The following is a 22,522-nucleotide window of genomic DNA, read 5'->3' as shown; positions in this document are numbered from 1 at the left end:
ACAAGAGGACCACAGAAGAAATGGAGTAGCCTTCATAATTAATAGTAAAGTGGCTAAAGCAGTGCTTGGATACAACCCAAAAAACGACAGAATGATCTCAATTCGAATTCAGGGCAAGCCATCTAACATCACAGTGATCCAAATATACGCCCCAACCACAAATGCTGAAGAAGCTGAAGTAGAGCAGTTCTATGAGGATCTGCAGCACCTACTGGACAACACGCCTAAAAGAGATGTTATTTTCATCACAGGAGACTGGAATGCTAAGGTGGGCAGTCAAATGACACCTCGAATTACAGGTAAGTATGGCCTGGGAGAACAAAACGAAGCAGGACACAGGCTGATAGAATTTTGCCAAGACAATTCACTCTGCATAACAAACACTCTCTTCCAACAACCTAAGAGACGGCTTTATACATGGACTTCACCAGATGGACAACACCGAAATCAGATTGATTACATCCTTTGCAGCCAAAGGTGGCGGACATCTGTACAGTCAGTAAAAACAAGGCCTGGAGCTGACTGTAGTTCAGATCACGAACTTCTTCTTGCACAATTTAGGATCAGACTAAAGAGATTAGGGAAGACCCACAGATCAGCTAGATATGAGCTCACTAATGTTCCTAAGGAATATGCAGTGGAGGTGAAGAATAGATTTAAGGGACTGGACTTAGTAGATAGGGTCCCGGAAGAACTCTGGACAGAAGTTGGCAGCATTGTTCAGGAGGCGGCAACAAAATACATCCCAAAGAAAGAGAAAACCAAGAAGGCAAAATGGCTGTCTGCTGAGACACTAGAAGTAGCCCAAGAAAGAAGGAAAGCAAAAGGCAACAGTGATAGGGGGAGATATGCCCAATTAAATGCAAAATTCCAGAGGTTAGCCAGAAGAGATAAGGAATTATTTTTAAACAAGCAATGCGCGGAAGTGGAAGAAGACAATAGAATAGGAAGGACAAGAGACCTCTTCCAGAAAATTAGAAACATTGGAGGTAAATTCCAGGCAAAAATGGGTATGATCAAAAACAAAGATGGCAAGGACCTAACAGAAGAAGAAGAGATCAAGAAAAGGTGGCAAGAATATACAGAAAACCTGTATAGGAAGGATAACAATATCGGGGATAGCTTTGACAGTGTGGTCGGTGAGCTAGAGCCAGACATCCTGAAGAGTGAGGTTGAGTGGGCCTTAAGAAGCATTGCTAATAACAAGGCAACAGGAGACGACGGCATCCCAGCTGAACTGTTCAAAATCTTGCAAGATGATGCTGTCAAGGTAATGCATGCTATATGCCAGCAAATTTGGAAAACACAAGAATGGCCATCAGACTGGAAAAAATCAACTTATATCCCCATACCAAAAAAGGGAAACACTAAAGAATGTTCAAACTATCGAACAGTGGCACTCATTTCACATGCCAGTAAGGTAATGCTCAAAATCCTGCAAGGTAGAATTCAGCAGTTCATGGAGCGAGAATTGCCAGATGTACAAGCTGGGTTTAGAAAAGGCAGAGGAACTAGAGACCAAATTGCCAATATCCGCTGGATAATGGAAAAAGCCAGGGAGTTTCAGAAAAACATCTATTTCTGTTTTATTGACTATTCTAAAGCCTTTGACTGTGTGGACCATAACAAATTGTGGCAAGTTCTTAGCGGTATGGGGATACCAAGTCATCTTGTATGCCTCCTGAAGAATCTGTATAACGACCAAGTAGCAACAGTAAGAACAGACCACGGAACAACAGACTGGTTTAAGATTGGGAAAGGAGTACGGCAGGGCTGTATACTCTCACCCTACCTATTCAACTTGTATGCAGAACACATCATGCGACAAGCTGGCCTTGAGGAATCCAAGGCTGGAGTTAAAATCTCTGGAAGAAACATTAACAATCTCAGATATGCAGATGATACCACTTTGATGGCTGAAAGTGAAGAGGAACTGAGGAGCCTTATGATGAAGGTGAAAGAAGAAAGTGCAAAAGCTGGTTTGCAGCTAAACCTCAAAAAAACCAAGATTATGGCAACCAGCTTGATTGATAACTGGCAAATAGAGGGAGAAAATGTAGAAGCAGTGAAAGACTTTGTATTCCTAGGTGCAAAGATTACTGCAGATGCTGACTGCAGTCAGGAAATCAAAAGACGCTTAATCCTGGGGAGAAGAGCAATGACAAATCTCGATAAAATAGTTAAGAGCAGAGACATCACACTGACAACAAAGGCCCGCATAGTTAAAGCAATGGTGTTCCCTGTAGTAACATATGGCTGCGAGAGCTGGACCATAAGGAAGGCTGAGCGAAGGAAGATCGATGCTTTTGAACTGTGGTGTTGGAGGAAAATTCTGAGAGTGCCTTGGACTGCAAGAAGATCCAACCAGTCCATCCTCCAGGAAATAAAGCCAGACTGCTCACTTGAGGGAATGATATTAAAGGCAAAACTGAAATACTTTGGCCACATAATGAGAAGACAGGACACCCTGGAGAAGATGCTGATGCTAGGGAGAGTGGAAGGCAAAAGGAAGAGAGGCCGACCAAGGGCAAGATGGATGGATGATATTCTAGAGGTGACGGACTCGTCCCTGGGGGAGCTGGGGGTGTTGACGACCGACAGGAAGCTCTGGCGTGGGCTGGTCCATGAAGTCACGAAGAGTCGGAAGCGACTAAACGAATAAACAACAACAATGACTGAACCTGAGGAAACTTTGCAATTGCCTCCAGGTGCGGGGACATCCCCAACTTAAAATCGTCTGAATTTTTGCAGGGTCCATTTAAGTGCCCTTGTCAGATACCCTGTAGCCCAGATAGTCAAGTTGGGTCTTGTGAAACTCACATTTGGAAAGCTTGGCATAAAGTTTGGCATCTCTAAGCTTGCTTAACACCTGTTTGAGGAGGCGTTCATGTTCCTCCTCGGTTTCAGTGTAAATGAGAACATCGTCTGAATAAACCAGGACCCCTTTAAACAAATGATCATGTAATACTTCATTAATCAATTGCATGAAGACTCCGGGTGCCCCTGCCAACCCAAAAGCGAGGACTTTGTACTGAAATGAACCCAGTGGACGATTAAAAGTGGTTTTCCACTCATCTCCAGCTCGTATGCGGATGCGGAAATAGGCTTCATGAAGATCGAGCTTGGAGAAAATCTTGCCCTTAGACAAGTGAGCTAACATGTCCTTCATGAGTGGAAGAGGGTACTTGTTGCAAATTGAAATGGAATTTAACCCCCAATAGTCCGTACAGAGTCAAAGCGTGCCATCTTTCTTTTCCCGGAATAGCACAGGGGCCCCAACTGGGGAATTTGCAGGTTCAATAAACCCCCTTGATAGATTTTTGTCAATAAAGTCCTGTAATGCCTCAAGCTCCTTCTGAGTCATTGGATAAATTTTTGGCTTGGGCAATTGAGCATTGGGAACCAACTCTATTGCACAGTCAGTTTTCCGATGGGGGGGGGAGTAGCTGATCTGCTTCCATTTCCCCAAAGACGTCTGCAAAGTCTTGGTATCAATCGGGCAAGCCTTCTAAATGTGCCAAACTAGGGCGCGGCGTGGCAATTGCAGCCTTCCAATCCCCGCACGTGAAGCTCTCTCTGCTGTAGGAGCTTGGTAAAACCCATCCTTAAAAGTCAGAGTTCTGTGTTCCCAGTTTATATATGGGCTTCGATAGGTCAACCAGGTGCCACTACAAATTTTAAAGTCTCACGGTGGCTGCCCATTTGCATTGCGACAGTTCCAGTGAAATGGGTTGCCGGCACCCCCCCCCCCCCGCCGTTGAACCATCCAACTGTGTAAAGATCAAAGGCTGCTGGAGGAGGAAGCTAGGCAGGTCCAAAGCAGCAACCAGATCAGGGTGAATTAGACACCTGGAACACCCAGAGTCAACTAAAGCCCAGACCTCTGTAGTCTTTGTGCGGGAGCCCAATTTCACTTTTACTGCTAAAGTGGGACAGTCAGCACTCACCATAGCATCCTCGCGCCCATCCTCCTCCACCTGCCCGCAGGTGCTCTTCATGGCAGGTGGCTGGCGTTTCCCACCGGCTCCTTAGAGTCATCTTCAGCCTCTCCCGAGAAGTAGAATACTTCCTCAGCGTCGGCTGCCCCCTTGGCTGCTGTCATCCGCCGTGAGGGGGGGACGATTTGGCCGGCAGCTTGCCCACTCAATCTCCAGCCTTGGGTTTTGGGCAATCAGCTGCTCGATGCCCTTCCTTTCCGCATTGGAGACACTGACCACTCACATAGCGCCGATCTCTCTCCTCTTCCCAGGCTCTATAGCCTGGCCGGGCAGCAGTTGCTGCACTTTGGGGTCCCCTCATGGTGGCTGGTGGTTTTTCAGGTCATCTGGTTTGCATGAAGTGTGTGCTCAGCCTTGCCGGCCAGACAGATCCATTTGTACAATGACTCTGGGTCGTCTCTACACAATGCCCGTTGTAGGACGTCCTGGTTGAGTTCTTCTTTAAACCGTTCTATTAAGGTTGACTGAGACCAGTCCGGGATTTTCCCAGCTAAAGCCTTAAACTCCAGGGCATAATCAGCTACAGACAGCTGGCCCTGGGTAAGATCCTTCAGCGCCTTTAGCTCTTGCCTTGGCCAGAGGATCCTCAAAATGCAGCTTTAACGCCCCCATAAAGTCCTTGAAATACACAAGTTCAGGGGAGTCAGCCTCACTTAACTGAACATACCAGTCAGCCACTCGACCCTTCAACTTGGTGGCAATGGCAGTTATCTTAGCCTCTTCGGAAGGGAAGTATGCTCCAAACTGCCTCATGTAACTTTTAGCATTGGTTAGAAAGAAAGATAACTTGGTTGGATCCCCATCAAACTTGACAGAAAAGTCTCTCACCCCCACTCCTGTTGGAGTGGAACCGGTGGCTGCTTGAGTGTTTGGGCCCCAGGTTACGGTAGTTGTCGCTCTGTGGGGTGGAGATTCATCCTGGAGCTGCCTCCGGCCCCGCTCCACCGGTGGTCCGGGTGGGAGGATGGGGGATAGTTGTGTGAAGCTGGGACCTCCGTCGTGCCTCCCCTGCCCCCCCAATGATAGAGACAGGTTTCTTAACATGTACTCCATCGCTTCTATTTTGGCCTCCACCACTCTTAGCCTTTCAGGGGTTTGAGATTCCTCCCTCCCTCGCGTGTTAGGCTGTCTCTCCGTTGATACCGTGGTAGATTCTATGTCTGGGGTCAGCGGGAACCGATGCTTCCAGGATGCCTGGGACGTCCCTGGCTGGAGTTCTCCCATTGCATCCCAGTTGATCAACTCTGCGGGCGATTCGCTGGGTACCGGTTGCTCTGGTTCTCCCCCATCGTTAGATTCCTCCACCTCAGGGCTGGAACTTGAATCCTGCCAGAAATCTGAAGGTTCTGGGGTGAGGCTCAGTTCTCCGCTCTTGACCGTCGACTTGGGCATCAAGCTAGCCAGCTCCTCAAGTGGCCCCCATCATGAGCTTGGACTCGGCCATCGTTAACTATTTTCCCTCACAAGAAACTGATCTTGGTAGGAGCTAACGGTACAACTTTGGTGATTCTCAGCTTTATGTAATGAATGCCTATTCTAAAACACTCTGACTCATGAGCAGGAATGCAAAGATATCTGATTTATTAAAGAATAGTATGCAGGATCACAAAGAAAGCTGAGAATGATAAAAGCGTGCCAAATGCAAACTAAAAACCCTCGGGAGAAATGAGAGCCCTCCCCCCGTAGAATCTTCCCAAGCTCACAATCCCAGGTGCTCCTAACGGCTTCTGATGGTCTGCGGGAAAAGTCCTTGAACAGAGCACATAAGCCAAACACATTCCATTGAAATGAACATAGATACAGGGCTTGGTACAAGGTTTCACAGCAGCTCCCTCCTAAACAGAAACGCGCGTCAGTGCCATGGCATGTGAAACGTTACGATGTACAGTGCACATTGAAACAGTGAACATGACAGTCAGACCAACAAAGAATCACAATACTGCAGCTTCATTTTACACTGATAAAAGTTTCTGAACATTCAAGGGTAGGCCTATATAAAACTCAGTGCTGAATATAACTAAAGCATGAATAACTGTTTACTCCAGGAAATAAAGCCAGACTGCTCACTTGAGGGAATGATATTAAAGGCAAAACTGAAGTACTTTGGCCACGTAATGAGAAGACAGGACACCCTGGAGAAGATGCTGATGCTAGGGAGAGCGGAGGGCAAAAGGAAGAGGGGCCGACCAAGGGCAAGGTGGATGGATGATATTCTAGAGGTGATGGACTCATCCCTGGGGGAGCTGGGAGTGTCGACGTCCGACAGGAAGCTCTGGTGTGGGCTGGTCCTTGAAGTCACAAAGAGTCGGAAGCGACTGAACGAATAAACAACAACATGAATAACTGTTGCTAGATCATCCAAATTCAATGACGGTCATAAAGCGTATTTGTGCAAACCCACTCCAAACAATTGCTGCTACCAGAAGACCAAATAATGTTGTAGGATCAAAATAACACTAAAGCTTGCTTACATTAACAGCTATTGTGCCTCCTCAGGTTGGATACAGTTAAATAGCAGTTACAATTGTTGCAAAGCCAGCAGCAAAGGCATTGTACTAAATAGAGACCTACTTCAAAGGGAATAATGTTCTTACCGTAGAAGACATTGTCCAAATCAAACTTTGTGGCAAGAACTAGATGCAGCAAAAGTGCAAATTAGAACATGATTGAAAGTAGAATACAAGACATTCCAGGCTGGGGCTGTCAAAGAAAATTGCTTCAACCCTCAGTGGAACCTTAAATGCAGGAAGCTCTCAGCCTCTACCAGAGCAAAGCTGGTAAATTCTGATTTCCAGTATCAGGCTGTTCTCAAATAGCACAGCCTATGGCAGATGCTTCTCTGGCAACCAAATATGCTTCTATCTCCCTGTTTTTTGACTGTTCACATGAAGAAGATTGTGTTGTTCCACAGACTATGAAGATAAACTTGCTAGGAACAGCGCAGTCCTGAGTTCAGCTCACAGCACCCTGCTAGGGCTGGGACTCTGTAGGCCTAGTCAGACAGTCACATTAAAGAGCAATCCACTTGTCCTTAAACCAGCAGAAAATTATGATTCATGGGGTAACAGAGGCTGCCCAATAAAACAGAAAAGGATGGCAGGAGAAGTGGGGATAGATGGCCTTTTTTTTCCACGAGTGTAAGATGTTCTTCTCAAATTAAATTGTATGCACTTCTGGCTAAATATTTTATGCTATGTGCTTTCCATATTTAGTAAATACTTGCTTATTGTTCTGTAATGTTGATCAAAGTATGAACATGTTATTGATCAAGGTATTCAGAAGCACTTGCTAGCACAAGAATTCTCAAACACAGTCCGGAGTCTAGCAGTGGAAAATGTGGAGAAAATCTAGCATGGGCTTCATACAATCAATCAGGTAAGATAAATCTTTGTTCTTATATAAGAAATGCATATATAATGGCTCCATTAACCCTTTTACTCTAAAGAACAAGCCCTGCTATATAGTGTAATCTTTAGGTAGCGCATATGGACAGAATCCCAATTAATAAATCTAGTTAAAGGCTCTACTCAACAGCTTGTTCTTCTTTCATGGACATTGTACCCTATCTAGAGTTCTAAATGTGATGCAGTAAAAGCTCCTAGGTGAATTTTCTCACATGCTCCAGCAAGGAGACAGCTCTATGCATACATTCATTTATGTATGTTCATTTTACTCTCATGGAACGTGATAGCTGAACTCCTATAGGCAGAGAAAAACAGGACACATTTGAGTTTGTTGGACTGTAGCCAAAGGGAGTAGCATATATAAGGAATGCTGAAGTGTGTAATGCAAGAAAATCCCTTTTTAAAGTTTTTGGAAAAGGGGAACCATGCATTGTGGAGGAAGATTCTCAAGCTTCCTTTCTTAAAAGGCATTTCAACATTAATTTCTGTTGCATATTTGATTGCAGAACTTTTAAAAATATGTAAAGATTCCCCTAATTTTAGTCCTTTTCCTTCCCATGTGAACTCAATGCAATTTGAACTTTCCTCAAACCTAACCTATTGACATCCCCTCTCTTCCTTTTCCTATTCTGATATTTCATCTTACTCCTTTCTTGAACAAACCTTTCTGATTTGCTTGTGTTCATCCATAAATCTGACTTATTTATATATCAATCTGCAGACTTTTTGAAATTCATGTTTAAATATATAACTCCAAAATTTAAATATGTATCTCTAAATATGTGCTTTAAAATGTAACATGTGATGTAAATATTAGAATATTTGGGAAAGGGAAACATAATGAATAATCACAGAATTTGTTAAAATAGCGTGGGTAAAACAGATGACATTATTTGCTATCAAAATTTGTGACTACATCAAGCACTCATATTCTTGGTTCTTTCATACATTTTTTGTGGCCATGAGTAAAGGGAGCAAACTGCTCTTAGAATTGTCTTGTCTCTCTACATTGTCTATTGCTACTCTGCCTAAATTTGTTATTGCTGGATAGTTTTGGTGAACCAATGATGCTATAGAAATGGTTAGATTGTTAGACTAGGATGGGGAGACCCAAATAAACTCCTCATTTGATCATGAAGCTACAGACTAACTTGAGGCTAGACAATATTTCTACTTAGTCTGCCTCACAGGGTTGTTGTGATAAAATGCAGAGAATGGGAAGACAGTAATAAATGTTTAGAAAATGCTAGACAAGAGTGTCTGAGTGACTGAAAGAAGTGGTTGAATGTAAGTGAGCCATATGAAACCATAAAAGGAATATTGCAGGACACAGCACATATTTGCACATCTCATATTTGTTTCCCATCTTTATCCATGGAATTCAAGGTAACATACATAGAGATTTTTCCATTTTTAACAGCAGTGTTGTTGGTTGAGCTAGATGGCAGTTTGTCCAAAACTGTGTCCCCAATCACATGCACCACTTACGATTTGGGGTTCCTATATCTATATTTTTAAACAACCCCAACATAGGTTAGTATCTCAGCATCATCATTCCTCCTTTACCTTGCTCTTATATGCCTGTTGATGTTAATTAAATGAAAGATTTTGGAAAAGTTCAGACAAATGTCTTAATATTTACAGGTTATTTACACATAAACAAAAGTTGTTTTGTAGGAGCTACTCCTGGGCCTTTTAAAAAAAATCTTCCAATTGTTTTATCTGCTTAAAACTTCCTTAAACCTATTTTAATTATTTTTTTAAAAAACAGATTATCATGGTTAGTGGTCAGTATCTTAACCAAACTAGAATTAATAAAAAGAATTTGATAATATGTAACTGTCATGCTTTGAACAGAAGAGGGAATATTTTTCAGAGTTCACTCCATTCCAATTCTTCTGCACTGTTTTATTTGTCTTGCAGGAAGTGAAGTAGCTGACAGATGGTATAGTGAAATCAAGAATTATAATTTTCAAAGCCCAGGTTTTTCCTCTGGGACTGGTAAGTGTAGACTTGGCACTGCTTTTGTAACACAGCACAAAGAGAAACTTTTGGTTTTCTCTCAGATTGTAAAAATTAAGCTCATGCTGACAGACAAACAAGAACATGCTGTTCAGATATTGATAAAAAATATTTTTGAGTCATAGGAGTGTGTGGAAGCTGATAACATTTTAAAATATTCCTCTGTCATAATTCAAAGGGTCATTGATTCCAAATACAGGTATACTCTAATTTCTCAGAAAAGGAACAGATTACTTAGAAGATTTATTAATTGCTTTACGTTTACTTCTGTATTGGACTTGCTTTTCAGTGAATTTGCTTTAAATAAACTATAGATGCTACCTGGGCTGTTTTGTTACTTTAATATATAAACAAATGAAAGACAAAATAAGAAAACTACCCCCTTCACCACTGCCTCCCCAAAATTAAAACAGAAGAAACAATTTTTAAGCGCATTGTTAAACCTGGATTATAGGTAGTCCCCGACTTATGACCACAACTGGGACTGGCACTTCCATTGCTAAGTGAGGTGGCCATCACACCTGATTTTACGACCCTTTTTGCCATGGTTGTTATGCAAATCATCATGGTTGTTAAGCGAATCCGGCTTCCCCCATTGAGTTTGCTTGACAGAAGTTGGCTGGGAAGGTTGTAAATGGCAATCACGTGACCAGGAATGCTGCAACCGTCTAAGTGCGAGCCAGTTGCCAAGTGCCTGAATTTTGATCATGTGATCACAGGGACACTGCGATGGTCGTAAGTGCAAGGACTGGTTGTAAGTCACCTTTTTCAGTGCCATTATAACTTTGAATGGTCGCTAAACAAATGGTCATAAGTCGAGGACTACCTGGACATGGAGCACTGATCAGTCTTTCTTTATGTTGGTCAAGAGAGCCAGGTAATATATAGAATGTTAATACCATAAATACTTGCATATAAGCCCTTCTACATATAAGCCAACCCACAAATTTTTAACTAAAATACCATGGAAAATATGCCACCTGCAGATAAGCCAACCCTAAAAATTTCCATATGTTTTAATTTTCACAGTTGGCTTTTCTGTGGATAACCCTATTCATTTTTCATGGTAGTTTGGTTAAAAAATCGAGTCATCTTATCCATGGATGGGCTTATATGAGAGTATCTATGGCATATACGGGTACTTTAAAAAAGTATTATCGTATATACTTGCAGATAAGCCCATCTATGAATAAGCCCAACCCAATTTTTTAGGTGTATTTTGGTACTTAAAATTCTCGGTTTATCCATGAATATATAAGATATACTGTATATCATCAACCGAAGATTATAATCTTCAGGTCTACTGTTATCCTAATATGGAAGAGTAATAGAAAAAATTATACAATCAGCCCACAAGGGATCTGTCACTGATTCTAGGCTAAAGTTTGGGGGAAGAGCCAAGTTTTAAGGGTTCATTTAAATAGGTCAATAATCTCTGCCTATGCCTCAACAAATAGTGCTTCTGATGAAGAAACAGATTACATGTATTCAGTAACTTCTACAAGATCTGACAACTGTTCATAGTCTAGAATTAGCAAAGACCCTTTTAAATCACAGATGGTAAAACAAGAAATCAAATAGACTATATCCTGATTATGCAAAAATTTCAGAATTCTGTTACTGACAAATATTTTGGTGGAATAAATGTTATCACTAAATATGCTTTAGTATATGCTAGAATAAAATAATAACCCAGTTAAATATAGAAAATCAAACTAATTAAATGTTTAAATAGGAACAAGTTAAGTGCCTAGATACTGATGACATCTTTCAAAAAGAACGTGAAAACAATCTGAAGAACATAAGTGCACATCAACATGAGCAATTAGAGAGCCACTGGTCTAATGTGAAAATACATTTCTTGTAGTGCAAATAGAGTGTAAATAAACCTGGCTAGTTTATTTAATTCAGTTTAAGTGTCGCCTGATTCTAAACCAACTCTGGTTTAGTTAAAAAGCTAGACAAGATAAGGAAGTCTATTGGAACCAAAAGCAAAGAATTAAAAAAAAAACTAGAGCAAAAGGTGACTGTTTCAGCTCATGAAAGAACTGATGAGAAAATATACAGCAACTATTAGCAGTTTTATAGATGAAAATGATAAACTTCTGTGCAACAAGAAAGACAAGTTAGAACAGTAGGAGAAATATTTCAAAGAACTTCTAAACTACTCAGCTTGACCAGCTCTGGATTCTAATACTACTAAAATTCAATTCAGAAATTTATTTTGTAGATGAAATCTCGCCAAGATTGGACAAAATCCAAAAAGCCATTAGATGCTTCAAGAATGAGAAGGCACAATAATCAAATGAGCTGAGGCCAGAAATATATAAGACTGCCGTGGTATCCTTGTTTTCCAGACTTGAAGTTTTATTCAGGAAAATATGGGAAAATAAAACCTTGCCAAAAGAATGGGAAATGGCAATTATACCATTATACAAGAAAGAAAGCAAAATGGAGGTGGACTGCTGAAAGTTAGAATAGTAGATGTGAAATTCTACTTCTCAGTCTGAATCTGTTATCTAAAAGTAATAAAAGAACTAGAGAAAATCGAGCTGTATTTAGATCTCGGTATAGATGCGTTGACCAAATATTTGCAATCTGACAAAATTCAAATTGCAATTCCAATAATTGCCTGTAACACACATAGCATTTATCAATTCTAAAGCAACATGTACCATGACAGCATTTGGGCAACACTTCTGGCAGATGGAGTACCACCTAATATGTTGAATCATTCAGATCCCTTACCTGTTTCTAAACTGTTGGATTAGAGCAGTCTCCAGATCAGATCCTGAACATAACTAAGACAGGTGAATATGAGTGATTTTGTAGGCAAAATGTTGTGTAAAAATGCTGTAGCCAGGTTGGAGATCTATTTGCTTACTCCTTCCTGAAAGGGTTTGCAACCTTAAACAAAGCTACCTGCTGTTAGCCTACTGATGGAATAAGGAAGAACTACAAGTACCTTGCTGTCCTTACCACAACAGGGTAGGCTTGCATTAGGACTCATACTCATGCTCAGTAAGGTTTGTTTTTCATCTTCCTCTCCCAGTGCTTTGGATGTCTCTTCTGATGCTTCATCTAGTTTATTTGATTTCTATGGCTGCCCATTCATACACAGTTCCTTATGCTGGTCTATGACTGTTATAAAGATTTGATTTGACATGATATACATGACTGCATACATACAGACCTTTGGGGGGAGATGGGCAGTGATAAAATTAGATAAATAAATAAATAAATAAATAAATATTGAGCCTGAGATACCTTGGGACAAGCCCACGGTCATCATGGAGCTCATGAGAACATGTATTAAAAAATGTAAGTATTATAAATAAATAATATATGATATCCCTGTGCTTTGCTGTCTGGGTACTCCTCGCTTAACAACCATTTGTTTAGTGACAGTTCAGACTTACGACAGTGCTGAAAAAAACAACTTATGACCGGTCCTCACACTTAGGACCATTGTAGCATCCTTGTGATCACGATCTGGGCACTTGGCAACCGGTTTGCATTTATGACTGTCACAGCATCCCATGGTCACGTGATCACCATTTTTGACCTTCCCAGCTGGCTTCTGGCAAGCAAAATCAATGGGAAACTGCATGATTTGCTTAACAACCACATGGTTTGCTTAATGCCCACAGTGATTTGCTTAACGACTGCCGCAAAAAAGGTGAAATTGGGTTGAATTTGTTTAATGCTTAGCAACCGAAATTCTGGTCTCAGTTGTGGTCGTTAAGCAAGGACTACCTGCAAGATACATCATCATAGAGGTTTAGTCCTACAGTATGTAAAGGGACAATAATTTCTGAAGATCTACTTGCTATATTTCCCACAGCCTGTGTTATGACAGAAGGATAAACCTCTGTCAAGAGGAGAAAAAAAAGGAAAACACTATACACCACAGACCTTCCAGGCCTTATACTGCTGCTAGAATCAATTTCAACTTCCCTCCAGTACATTTCTCTGAAAACATTCCCCAGCACATCAGGAGACTGGGTAACATCACTGGAGTACTATATTACGTCATACATCTCTCTACTGTGCTCCTCCCCCTCAACCATAACAACTTTGGGCTATTTTTTACTACAAACTTTATTTAAAAGAAAAAAAATCAAAAACAATCTTTTTAATTGCAAATATTAATATGCGACCATTTCCTGTTGAGAGAAATGCAGAACTGTTTCTATAGAACAGCTGTTTCCAAATGAGTTAAAAAGGGAAAAATATCTAAGATGTAGTGTTCCAATCGGACCACAAGATGGTGGTGGACCTCTACAAATTATTCATTTATTGCTATGGTCAGGCTCTTTTCACAGAAAAATAGATTAAAGCTAGTTTAATGAAGACAATCCAAAATATACGGCAACTGTGGGTATTATATATTCTCCAGTTTGTTCAGAGACATAGATGCACAAGACTGCAGCAAAATAAATCGAAGGTCTAAACATGCCTGACTAAAATGTTTCCTATATCAACAGAAATAAGCAAGACTGGTTCCATGTTCCTGGATTTCCCTTTTTCTTGGAATTCTAGAAGTTAATTCTGAAGCTGTGGGAAGATGTTAAATTGCATTTATTTCTTGCCTCAGTCCAGTTTCTCAGAATTCTGCCTCTTGCTTATTTTATTTTTTTTCTATTCAAGAGGGGGTGGGATTGGTGCATCTGATTATGTCTAAGGGCCAAAGATGTCTCTATGTGACATATTTTCCTCTTGAAATATACTGAAATTCAGATGCTAGTTGGCTTCCAGTGAATTTGGACAGAACTTTGCAGTCAGCACATTCACTACGTAGGCACTACGTACCTTTATATGACCTCTCAGACTAGAGAGAGAGAGCTGTTACTATGTCATGCCCCTGTACTGGAGGTTTCATGATTCTACACCCCAGAGTGGCAAAGGAGAGGGATTACTTCAGTATACATTTCTGTGGCTTTACACATTACTTGATTCCCTGGAGGTCAAACAACCTAGACTTCTAAGGCTGTTATAATTCATACAGCTTGGTGCACAAGAGGGTGGTCTGTGAGTTCAATTCCTAGCAGGGAATTGCTATGCTAATTGCAATGGCTCCATGTACCTGATGAGTCCCACTAAGAATGAAACTGGTCACATACTGCCTTCTGGTGGTTAAATAAAGTGTAAAAGCACATTCATTAGAGCTGCTTATATTAATTTAATCTCAGTGTCATCCTTGATACAGTTCCTACAGAGGTGTCTAGAGTTGGGTCTAGTCCAAATAGATGGAATCAATTACTGATGTAGCCTAAACAGGTTAACTCTTAGACTCTTTACCATCTCAGTGATAAAAAACTAGTTCACCAAAACTCTGAGCAAAATTAGCAGAAATGGGGTGTTATGGATTGGTAAGTAGTTAAAAAATAGAAAACAAAGATCAAAGTCAATGCAATGAATGCAAGAACAATAAAGGGACATAAACAGTAAGGACCCTCAGGAATCTGTATTGGAACTGCTATATTTTTAATTTGTTCATAAATGATCTGGAATTAATGAGGGAGCAGTGAGGTGATCTTGTTTGCTGATGACATCAAATTACTTAGCGTGATTAAGTAACAATAGAGAACATTGATGTGTTCCAAAGAGTCTCTCCAAACTGAGGAATGGGCATTGAAATGGGACAATGAATGAAATTAAATGGTGGGAGTTCCGGGAGAAATGGGAACTTTTTTTTCACAGAGTGCATAACGAATCTCTTAAAGTTGCTATCACAAGATTATGGCCATGGCCATCACACGGAGAGCTTCAGAAGGAAATTAGACAAATTCATAAACGATAAGACTAGTAAAGACTGCTACTAATTGTGGTTATAATTTACATTCAGTAACAGAGGAGCAGGCCCTCCTGATATCAGTTTGGGGGGGGGGGGAGTGAGAGGCTAGGTGCAAGAGAACAAGCACTAGAAGTTCAGTTCAGGATTCCAACATTACTTTTTTCCCAATGGAATCCAAATCTAACAGTAATAACAACATTCCCAAACAGTGATACAGTAAAACAAACAATGCAGTTAAATATGTGTCTCCTTCAGTGTCAGAAAAGCAATTCAGCTTGTCAGTAATGACTCTGAAGTGAGATTGAAATCAAGAACTCTGTTTCAAGCCTCTGTCAATAGGGTATTTACAGTCAAATCAATAATTTCTATGATCAGTAGCCTATTTTGTATTTGCTGTAGGAAAAAGTATTTACATGGGGAAGTATGTGTTACAATTAGCCAAGAATAGTTTAACAGTTTGTAATTTTGGTAAAAGACTAATTTATTATAATTTGAGGCAGTTCTCCTCTATTTATTTTGACATGGTCAAACAGGAACTTAACTGAGCATTCCTCGCATGTTTAAGTTAGTCCATAAGATCTTAGGAACTATTAACTCAGGCAATCAACCAAGCAGCAAACAACAGCCCAATCAAGGAACTCCCAAGGAGAGAACAACACCCCTACCAACACAAGCAGGGCAAGCCACAGTATATAAACTGAGAGCAAGGCCCACTCCCTCTTCGCACTGAAGATGTTGCCTAGCCTGGCAGTGAAACATCTGCAAGAAAACAACAAGGCTCAGAAAGCACCAAGGACTCCACATAAGATCTTTATTTTTAGAAAGTTACAAAAGCAAAGCTGACTCATTCATATGTAATGTCATGTAATTACTTGAAGCAATTTTTGATAAACTACTAATTTGGTATTTATCTTTACTTAGCATGGTCTGATACTTATGTCCAGAGTATTTTTTACAGCTAATGCATTTCTTTTTGCAATACACTTGATCTTTCAGGTCATTTTACAGCAATGGTTTGGAAGAACACAAAAAAGATGGGAGTTGGAAAGGCAGCTGCAAATGATGGCTCCACATTTGTGGTGGCTAGATATGAACCTGCTGGCAACATTGTAAACCCTGGCCAATATGAACAAAATGTTTTTCCACCAAAAAAATAATAATCTTTGTGGAAAGGGGACTATTTTTAACAGGTTATGAAAAAGAAAACTGGGGTTCATATAATTACATTGGATAAACAACTTACATAAAATGAAGTTGAATGGTACTGTATTCCTTACTGATTATTTCAAAAGATCTTTAATGGAGAAGCAGTTCTGCCTACCAAAATTCACTCTTGTATGGAACCATCATTGAAGTATGACACAAGCCAAAATATGGAACATACATAATCAAGAAATGTAAGAATGTAATGGTTTATATAATTTCGTATTTGTACAGAATCTCTTTTCTAAAATGTATTTGCAAACTTTAATATCAAAATGCTATAATTTTAATATTGTTATTTCAATATGTTAGATTTTCAAGGATTTCTAAAAAAAAATAAAGCTTGATTTTAATTGCTTATAAATGCCATTCATCATCATAGGAATTATTTTGCAGCAGTTTTAAATATGAGAGCCAGTTTGGTCTAGTGGTTAAGGTTCTGGGCTAGAGACCAGGAGTCTGTGAGTTCTAGTCCTGCCTTAGGCATGAAAGCCGGCTGGGTGACCTTTCTCTCAGCCCAGCTCGGTGCAATGTAGATTAGCCTCCTTGTGGTGCACCCCGGGCAACGTGACTTGTCACAGCTACATAGTCTACACATCTGGCTGCTGGACCTCACAAGGATTTCCCAGCAATTAAAAAGCAGCATGAACACCGAACTGCTATGCCATATGATAAAAAAAAAGTTTTAAATATGCCAGCCTGAATGCACACAAAAAAGAACATATATGTTCTAACATAAATTGCATGAGAAAATTAATCTGGTGCTTCTACCAGGTGTTTGTAGATGTGATGAGCATGGACAACCTTAGCAGGGTTGTAGGCATTCTGAAAACACAGCTGTCTCCACAGAACACAAAGTCTATGTATCTGTGGGAGTCTCATGTGACTCCTTATGACCTTAAGGGTTTGGTATTATACAAAATGCAAGTACAGAATAAACAAACAGTTTTATTCCTTGGCCTGGAACTATATTAAAGCTTACAGGATTAGCATTCAGTAAGCATTTCGCCCTCTCTTTACTCTGCAAAGACCTTGTGTCAGTGAACTATAGGGACTCCTACTAGGGCCAGCTGACATGACTGGGGAATTGGTTTATATCATTTTCCAAAGGTGAAAGTTTGCAACATCTGAATGACAGAGTTATGGGGGAACTGCTCCATTGCCACAACAATGCAGCCCAAAGAATTGTACAGGATGGGAAGGGAAACAGAGAAGAGTGATATTCTGGTCATTGATTTGAAGATCTAGAGGCCTACCTACCTGCATATAGAGGAATAAAAGTCATGGCAAGAAATCATGGCTTCTGCTTAGAAGCCACACTTTTGAGAGAAATTAAAAAAGACCTTAAAAGGTGGGAAAATGTAAACTCTCCTGGTTAGGATTAACAGTGACTGTTAAAGTGATTATATTTCCCAAGATAATTTTTTTATTTGAAATGGCACCAGTTTCAATCCCAGATAAAACTTCGCAAGACTGGCAAAGAACAGTCAACAGAGTTACATGGAATGGGAAAAATCACAGAGTAAAATTTAAGATTTTACAAGATTCAAAAGACAGAGGAGGATTTCCATTTCCAAATTTTAAATTACATTACCATGCAGTATAATATAGTATGCATATTACTTATCACAGATAACAGAATAGATAAAATGGCCAAATAGTACAATGTCAATATTAGAAGAAGTTGGTCTAGCCAATGGACTTCATAGGTATTTATGGTGTAAGGAAACAAAAGAAGACAAAAATCTGAAAGGACATATTATAAAACAAAAGTTGATAAAAATATGGAACTCCTTAGTAGTTAATTAATACTAATTAAAAATCCAATAAACTCTCACCATTGACCTCACTCTCAAATATGTTCTATTTGGGGGACAGTTACAGCCAGAAAAATGTAATTACATATGCAGATATGGTACATTCAGATTTCAGAAGTAGATTAAAGTCACAGCAAGAATTATCAAATGAGGGTAGGAAATTATCATGGTTGATTTATTTACAAATTGCCGTAAGAATAAGAAGGAAAGATTTTAAGAAAGATGATTGATTTTGAAACACTCATACACAATTGAGGCCATATATTAGGATGCATATATAAACTGTTATTAAAATAGAATAGGGGATAGAACAAGTCAAAGTTTGTATGATAAAGTGGATGGGAAATTTTAAATAAACAGTGATGATACAGCAATAGGAGGAGTTAGGGAAAAAATCAGTATAATTTACAGCAAGTTATAACCTAAGGGAAAATTGGTACAAAGTGTTTTATAGATGGCACATAACTTCAGGAATAATTTCTAAAATACAGTGGTGCTTAAAAGTATGTAAACCCTTTTGAATTTTCGTATTTCTGCATAAATATGACCTAATGATTTATTCTCCACACAAGTCCTAAAACTAGATAAAGAAGACCCAATTAAACAATGAGTCAAAAACATTATACTTGTTCATTTATTTATTGAGGAAAATTATCCAAAGCTACTTAGTGCGTGTGGCCAAAGTATGTGAACCTCTAGGATTACCAGTTCATTTGAAGGGGGAATTAGAGCCAGGTGTTTCAATCAATGGGATGAGGATCATGTGTGAGTATGAGAGGTCCTGCCTTATTTAAAGAACAGAATTCTGAGTATTCACTATCAAAATCTGATCTTCACAACAATTTAATTAGCCATTCTTCCAAAAGAGAGATCAAAGATCTTTCCCAAAAGTACATAAAATCCTTGCAGTTGTTAGCATTTACAGTGCTAGTTCAGTGACTTTTGAAGGAGTATATGGTGAAGTTCAATAAGAGTATCTCAGCTTGAAATGGATTTGCAGCCTTCAAGATCTATTCCACACTACTATGAATCATTTCCTTGTATTTTGGGGCTGTACAACATTGCCACCACAATGTTGAAAAAAGGACCCAACCTGTTCATTACCTTTCCAGAATTTTTTAGAGAAAGAATTATTAATTTTGGCAATCAAGTCTGGTTTAATGTACAATGATAAAACATACTAATTCTCTCTAATTAGTGATATTTGAACTAAATTTAATATTCTTTTTCCATTGGAATTCCACTGCTGCATATCTATAACTATGTTCAAGTTCTGCATCCATTTAATCATACAGTTTTTTAACTTGTTCAGATTCTGATAATGGATATTCAGTATTATGTATTATAAGATTTTCAAATTCAGTCAAATATCTCTGTTATTCCTTGTTTCTGTAGTTCTTCTGTTGCAGCGCTATTTATTTGAAGATACTGAAACCAATCAAATATAGTAGTTTCTTATAGCTTGTTTATTTCTGTTTGTATCAGCCCAAATACATCTATGTAGCCCCTCTGGGAAATCTGCCCCTTCAGTAGGGTTTTTGAGCCATATGGACATATAATCCACTCTGAAATCCACATTAAACAGTGCCATGATAATATAGTCTAAAATTCAGGGTCTCTAGGCTACTTCATTCTCTTAAATCCTGCAAGTTCTTGAATTTAATCCTTCACCTTTTGTTACACTATATATAATTTTTTGTTCTTTAAGCCGGTCAGTTAGTACCATACTCTCAACAGGACTTCAAATAATTTGAAAAAGGTGGTTAGGTCTTGACAGAATAGTCACTTTAACAGATGCAATTCTTCCTTATCAGGGCATTTTTAATTTTTTCCATTTGGAAATATCTGTTACTGTACCATATTTTTCCAAGTTGGTAGGTAATTATTCTTAAATATTTGTTGTTTCTTGTAAAAAAAATCCTAAATATTTAACCTTCTTAATATCAGAGTCAAATCCTGTTGTTTGGTACACACATTGCATTTCTTCCTCTGTCAAATTCAGTATCAACATTTGAGTTTTTTCTTTATTGATGATAACTTGACTCCAAACCATATATGTTTTACCTGATCCATCAGCAATATTAGAGAGTCTCTAAGCTGAGGAATTGTATGTACAATACTGTCAGCAAAAAAAATCAATTTATGTTCTTGCATAGTTAATTTAATTTCTGAATTTCTAATATTCTGACATAGTTGGATTGCCAATGATTCTAAATCTAGTAGACATAGAGGAGAAAGGGGACACCCTTGTCTTGCTCCCTTTGATATACTGTAGTACATTCCGGTGAAATGAGACCACTTTCTAGAATTTTGACTTTTTAAAATAAATACTCTCTATCTATTTAAGAAAATTCAAGTCCTAAACCATCCTTTTCCAGAACTGCAAACACAAAAGGCCACTCCAAATTCTCAGGGACTTTTTCAGCATCAAGAAATACCATGGCCAATTTCTTACTCTTCTGGTTTACCGTATCAATAACACTTAAAATATGTTTATTTCTCATATACCTCTTCAGAAAAAAGCCTGTCAGAATGTATCATTTCAGTTAAAAAGCCATTTAATTTCTTGGCAAGAATTTCGGTAAAAAGTGTATAATCCACATTCAGTAGAGAAAAGGGCCTCTATGCTTTAGAACAGGTTGAATATTTTCCTTCTTTATAAATCAGAGATGAAAATGTCTTCCCACGATGAAGGTGGTTCTTGGCATAACTGAATCTTGTTCATTATGTGAGTTATAGGTTTAATTGGAAGTTCTTGAAAAGGTGTCGTGGAGGTGTAGTGAAGGCCTCACGAGGCATTGCAAAGGCCTTGTGGAGGCATCGCAAGGTGTCGTGAAGGGCCAGCAGCTGCCTCAGCTAGGTGCTCAACAGTGGGGGGAAGAAGGCAGCAGTCAGTGGGGGCCAGAAGGGGTAGGCAACAGGAGCCAAGCGCAAGGTAGCCAAAAGGGCAAAGATGGAGGGAGATAAGTGGTTGGGGGAGTTGAAGTGCACACTGTGGTCATAAATGCAGGCGGGCTGCCAAGTGTCTGAATTTTGATCATGTTACTGTGGGGTGCTGCAATGGCTATAACTTGGAGGACTGGTTGTAACTACCATTCGTTTGGTGCTGTTGTAACTTCGATTGGTCACTGAAGAAATGGTTGTTAAGCAAGGACTACCTGTAATTGTTTCAAGTAATTCAATAATACACCTTTTTGTTTTTGATTTCTTTGCTCTGTTTGATACTAGAGAGATAAATAAACCTCTCATGAATGCTTTACTTGGCTCCCATACTGTAGCAGAGGAAACTTTATAATAACTTTATTAAATTTTAAAACAAAGAGATAAAATCTAACAGAAACTAATAAAGAAAGAGAAAGAGAAGTGCACAAAAAGAAGAAAACAGAAATAGAAAAAGGAGTAACTCCTGACCCCTTCACAACAGATGTAAGTAAAACTTACATTAAACTCTAAGGTTACAACATAGCAACCATTTTTTCTATTGTCAACTAATATTATTAATCATCACATCCATATATCATAATTTCATTCTTTTCTGTTTCACACAAAAAGTCCAAAAGGGGTTTCCAATTCGCTATAAAATTAGTTAATGTCTTTTCTGTAATCAAAGCTGTCAATTTAGCCATCTCAGCCAACTCCATCAACTTTATCATCCATTCTTCCATTGTAGGTAATATTGAGTCTTTCCACTTTTGAGCATATAAAAGTCTCGCTGCAGTTATCATATATAAAAACAAAGTTCCATATGACTTTTCCAATTGTTTATCCATCAGTCCCAAAAGAAATGTCTCTGGTTTTGATTGTATATTAATCTCTAAAATCTTCTCAATTAATATATGTAGTTGATTTCAAATTTTTTTAGCTTTTTTACACGTCCACCAAAGATGATAAAAAGTCCATTTTTGTTCACATTTTCAACAAATATTTGAAGTCCCATTGTACATTTTTAACAATCTTTCTGGTGATAAATACCATTGATACATCATTTTATAAAAATTAAGCAGAAGAAATTTCAGAAAAGAAATTATAACATCATATAATAAAAAAAAAAATTGAGGGAGTTTGCCAATGTTTCTTTTGACTTGATGAAATTGACTTCTCCAGGAGAGGGGATAAAACCCCGTTCATATGTACTAAAATATCTCCCTATGCAATTTCATGAAGAGATTGAGAAAAATAATAAAATTTCGTTTGTCATTTGCCACATAAACTGAGGCAACTGTTACCTTTCCAAATTCAGTCTGGAAATGTAATATTATAAATCTTCTTTCTGCATCCTTG

The 22,522-nt window shown here is 38.9% G+C and overlaps 1 protein-coding gene across 2 annotated transcripts in view; it reads left to right on the top strand.

Annotated features, from left to right (window-relative positions):
• GLIPR2 (GLI pathogenesis related 2) overlaps positions 1–16,700 on the top strand; it is a 38,403-nt gene extending 21,703 nt beyond the window's left edge. The window contains exons 4-6 of one of the 2 annotated variants that reach the window (XM_063304264.1): positions 7,270–7,373; positions 9,326–9,403; positions 16,218–16,700. In XM_063304264.1, the coding sequence (XP_063160334.1) occupies positions 7,270–7,373; positions 9,326–9,403; positions 16,218–16,378 (343 nt within the window). In that variant the 3' untranslated portion in view covers positions 16,379–16,700. Of the gene's footprint in view, positions 1–7,269; positions 7,374–9,325; positions 9,404–11,178; positions 12,591–16,217 lie in introns of those variants that run through there. The other variant, XM_063304265.1, reaches the window with a different exon arrangement.
• The last annotated feature ends 5,822 nt before the right edge of the window (positions 16,701–22,522 follow it).

Source organism: Candoia aspera, chromosome 4, assembly GCF_035149785.1.
Source record: "Candoia aspera isolate rCanAsp1 chromosome 4, rCanAsp1.hap2, whole genome shotgun sequence".
Taxonomy (NCBI): domain Eukaryota; kingdom Metazoa; phylum Chordata; class Lepidosauria; order Squamata; family Boidae; genus Candoia; species Candoia aspera.
Note: the sequence above shows the minus strand (reverse complement) of the source record. Positions and strands in the feature narration are given on the sequence as shown.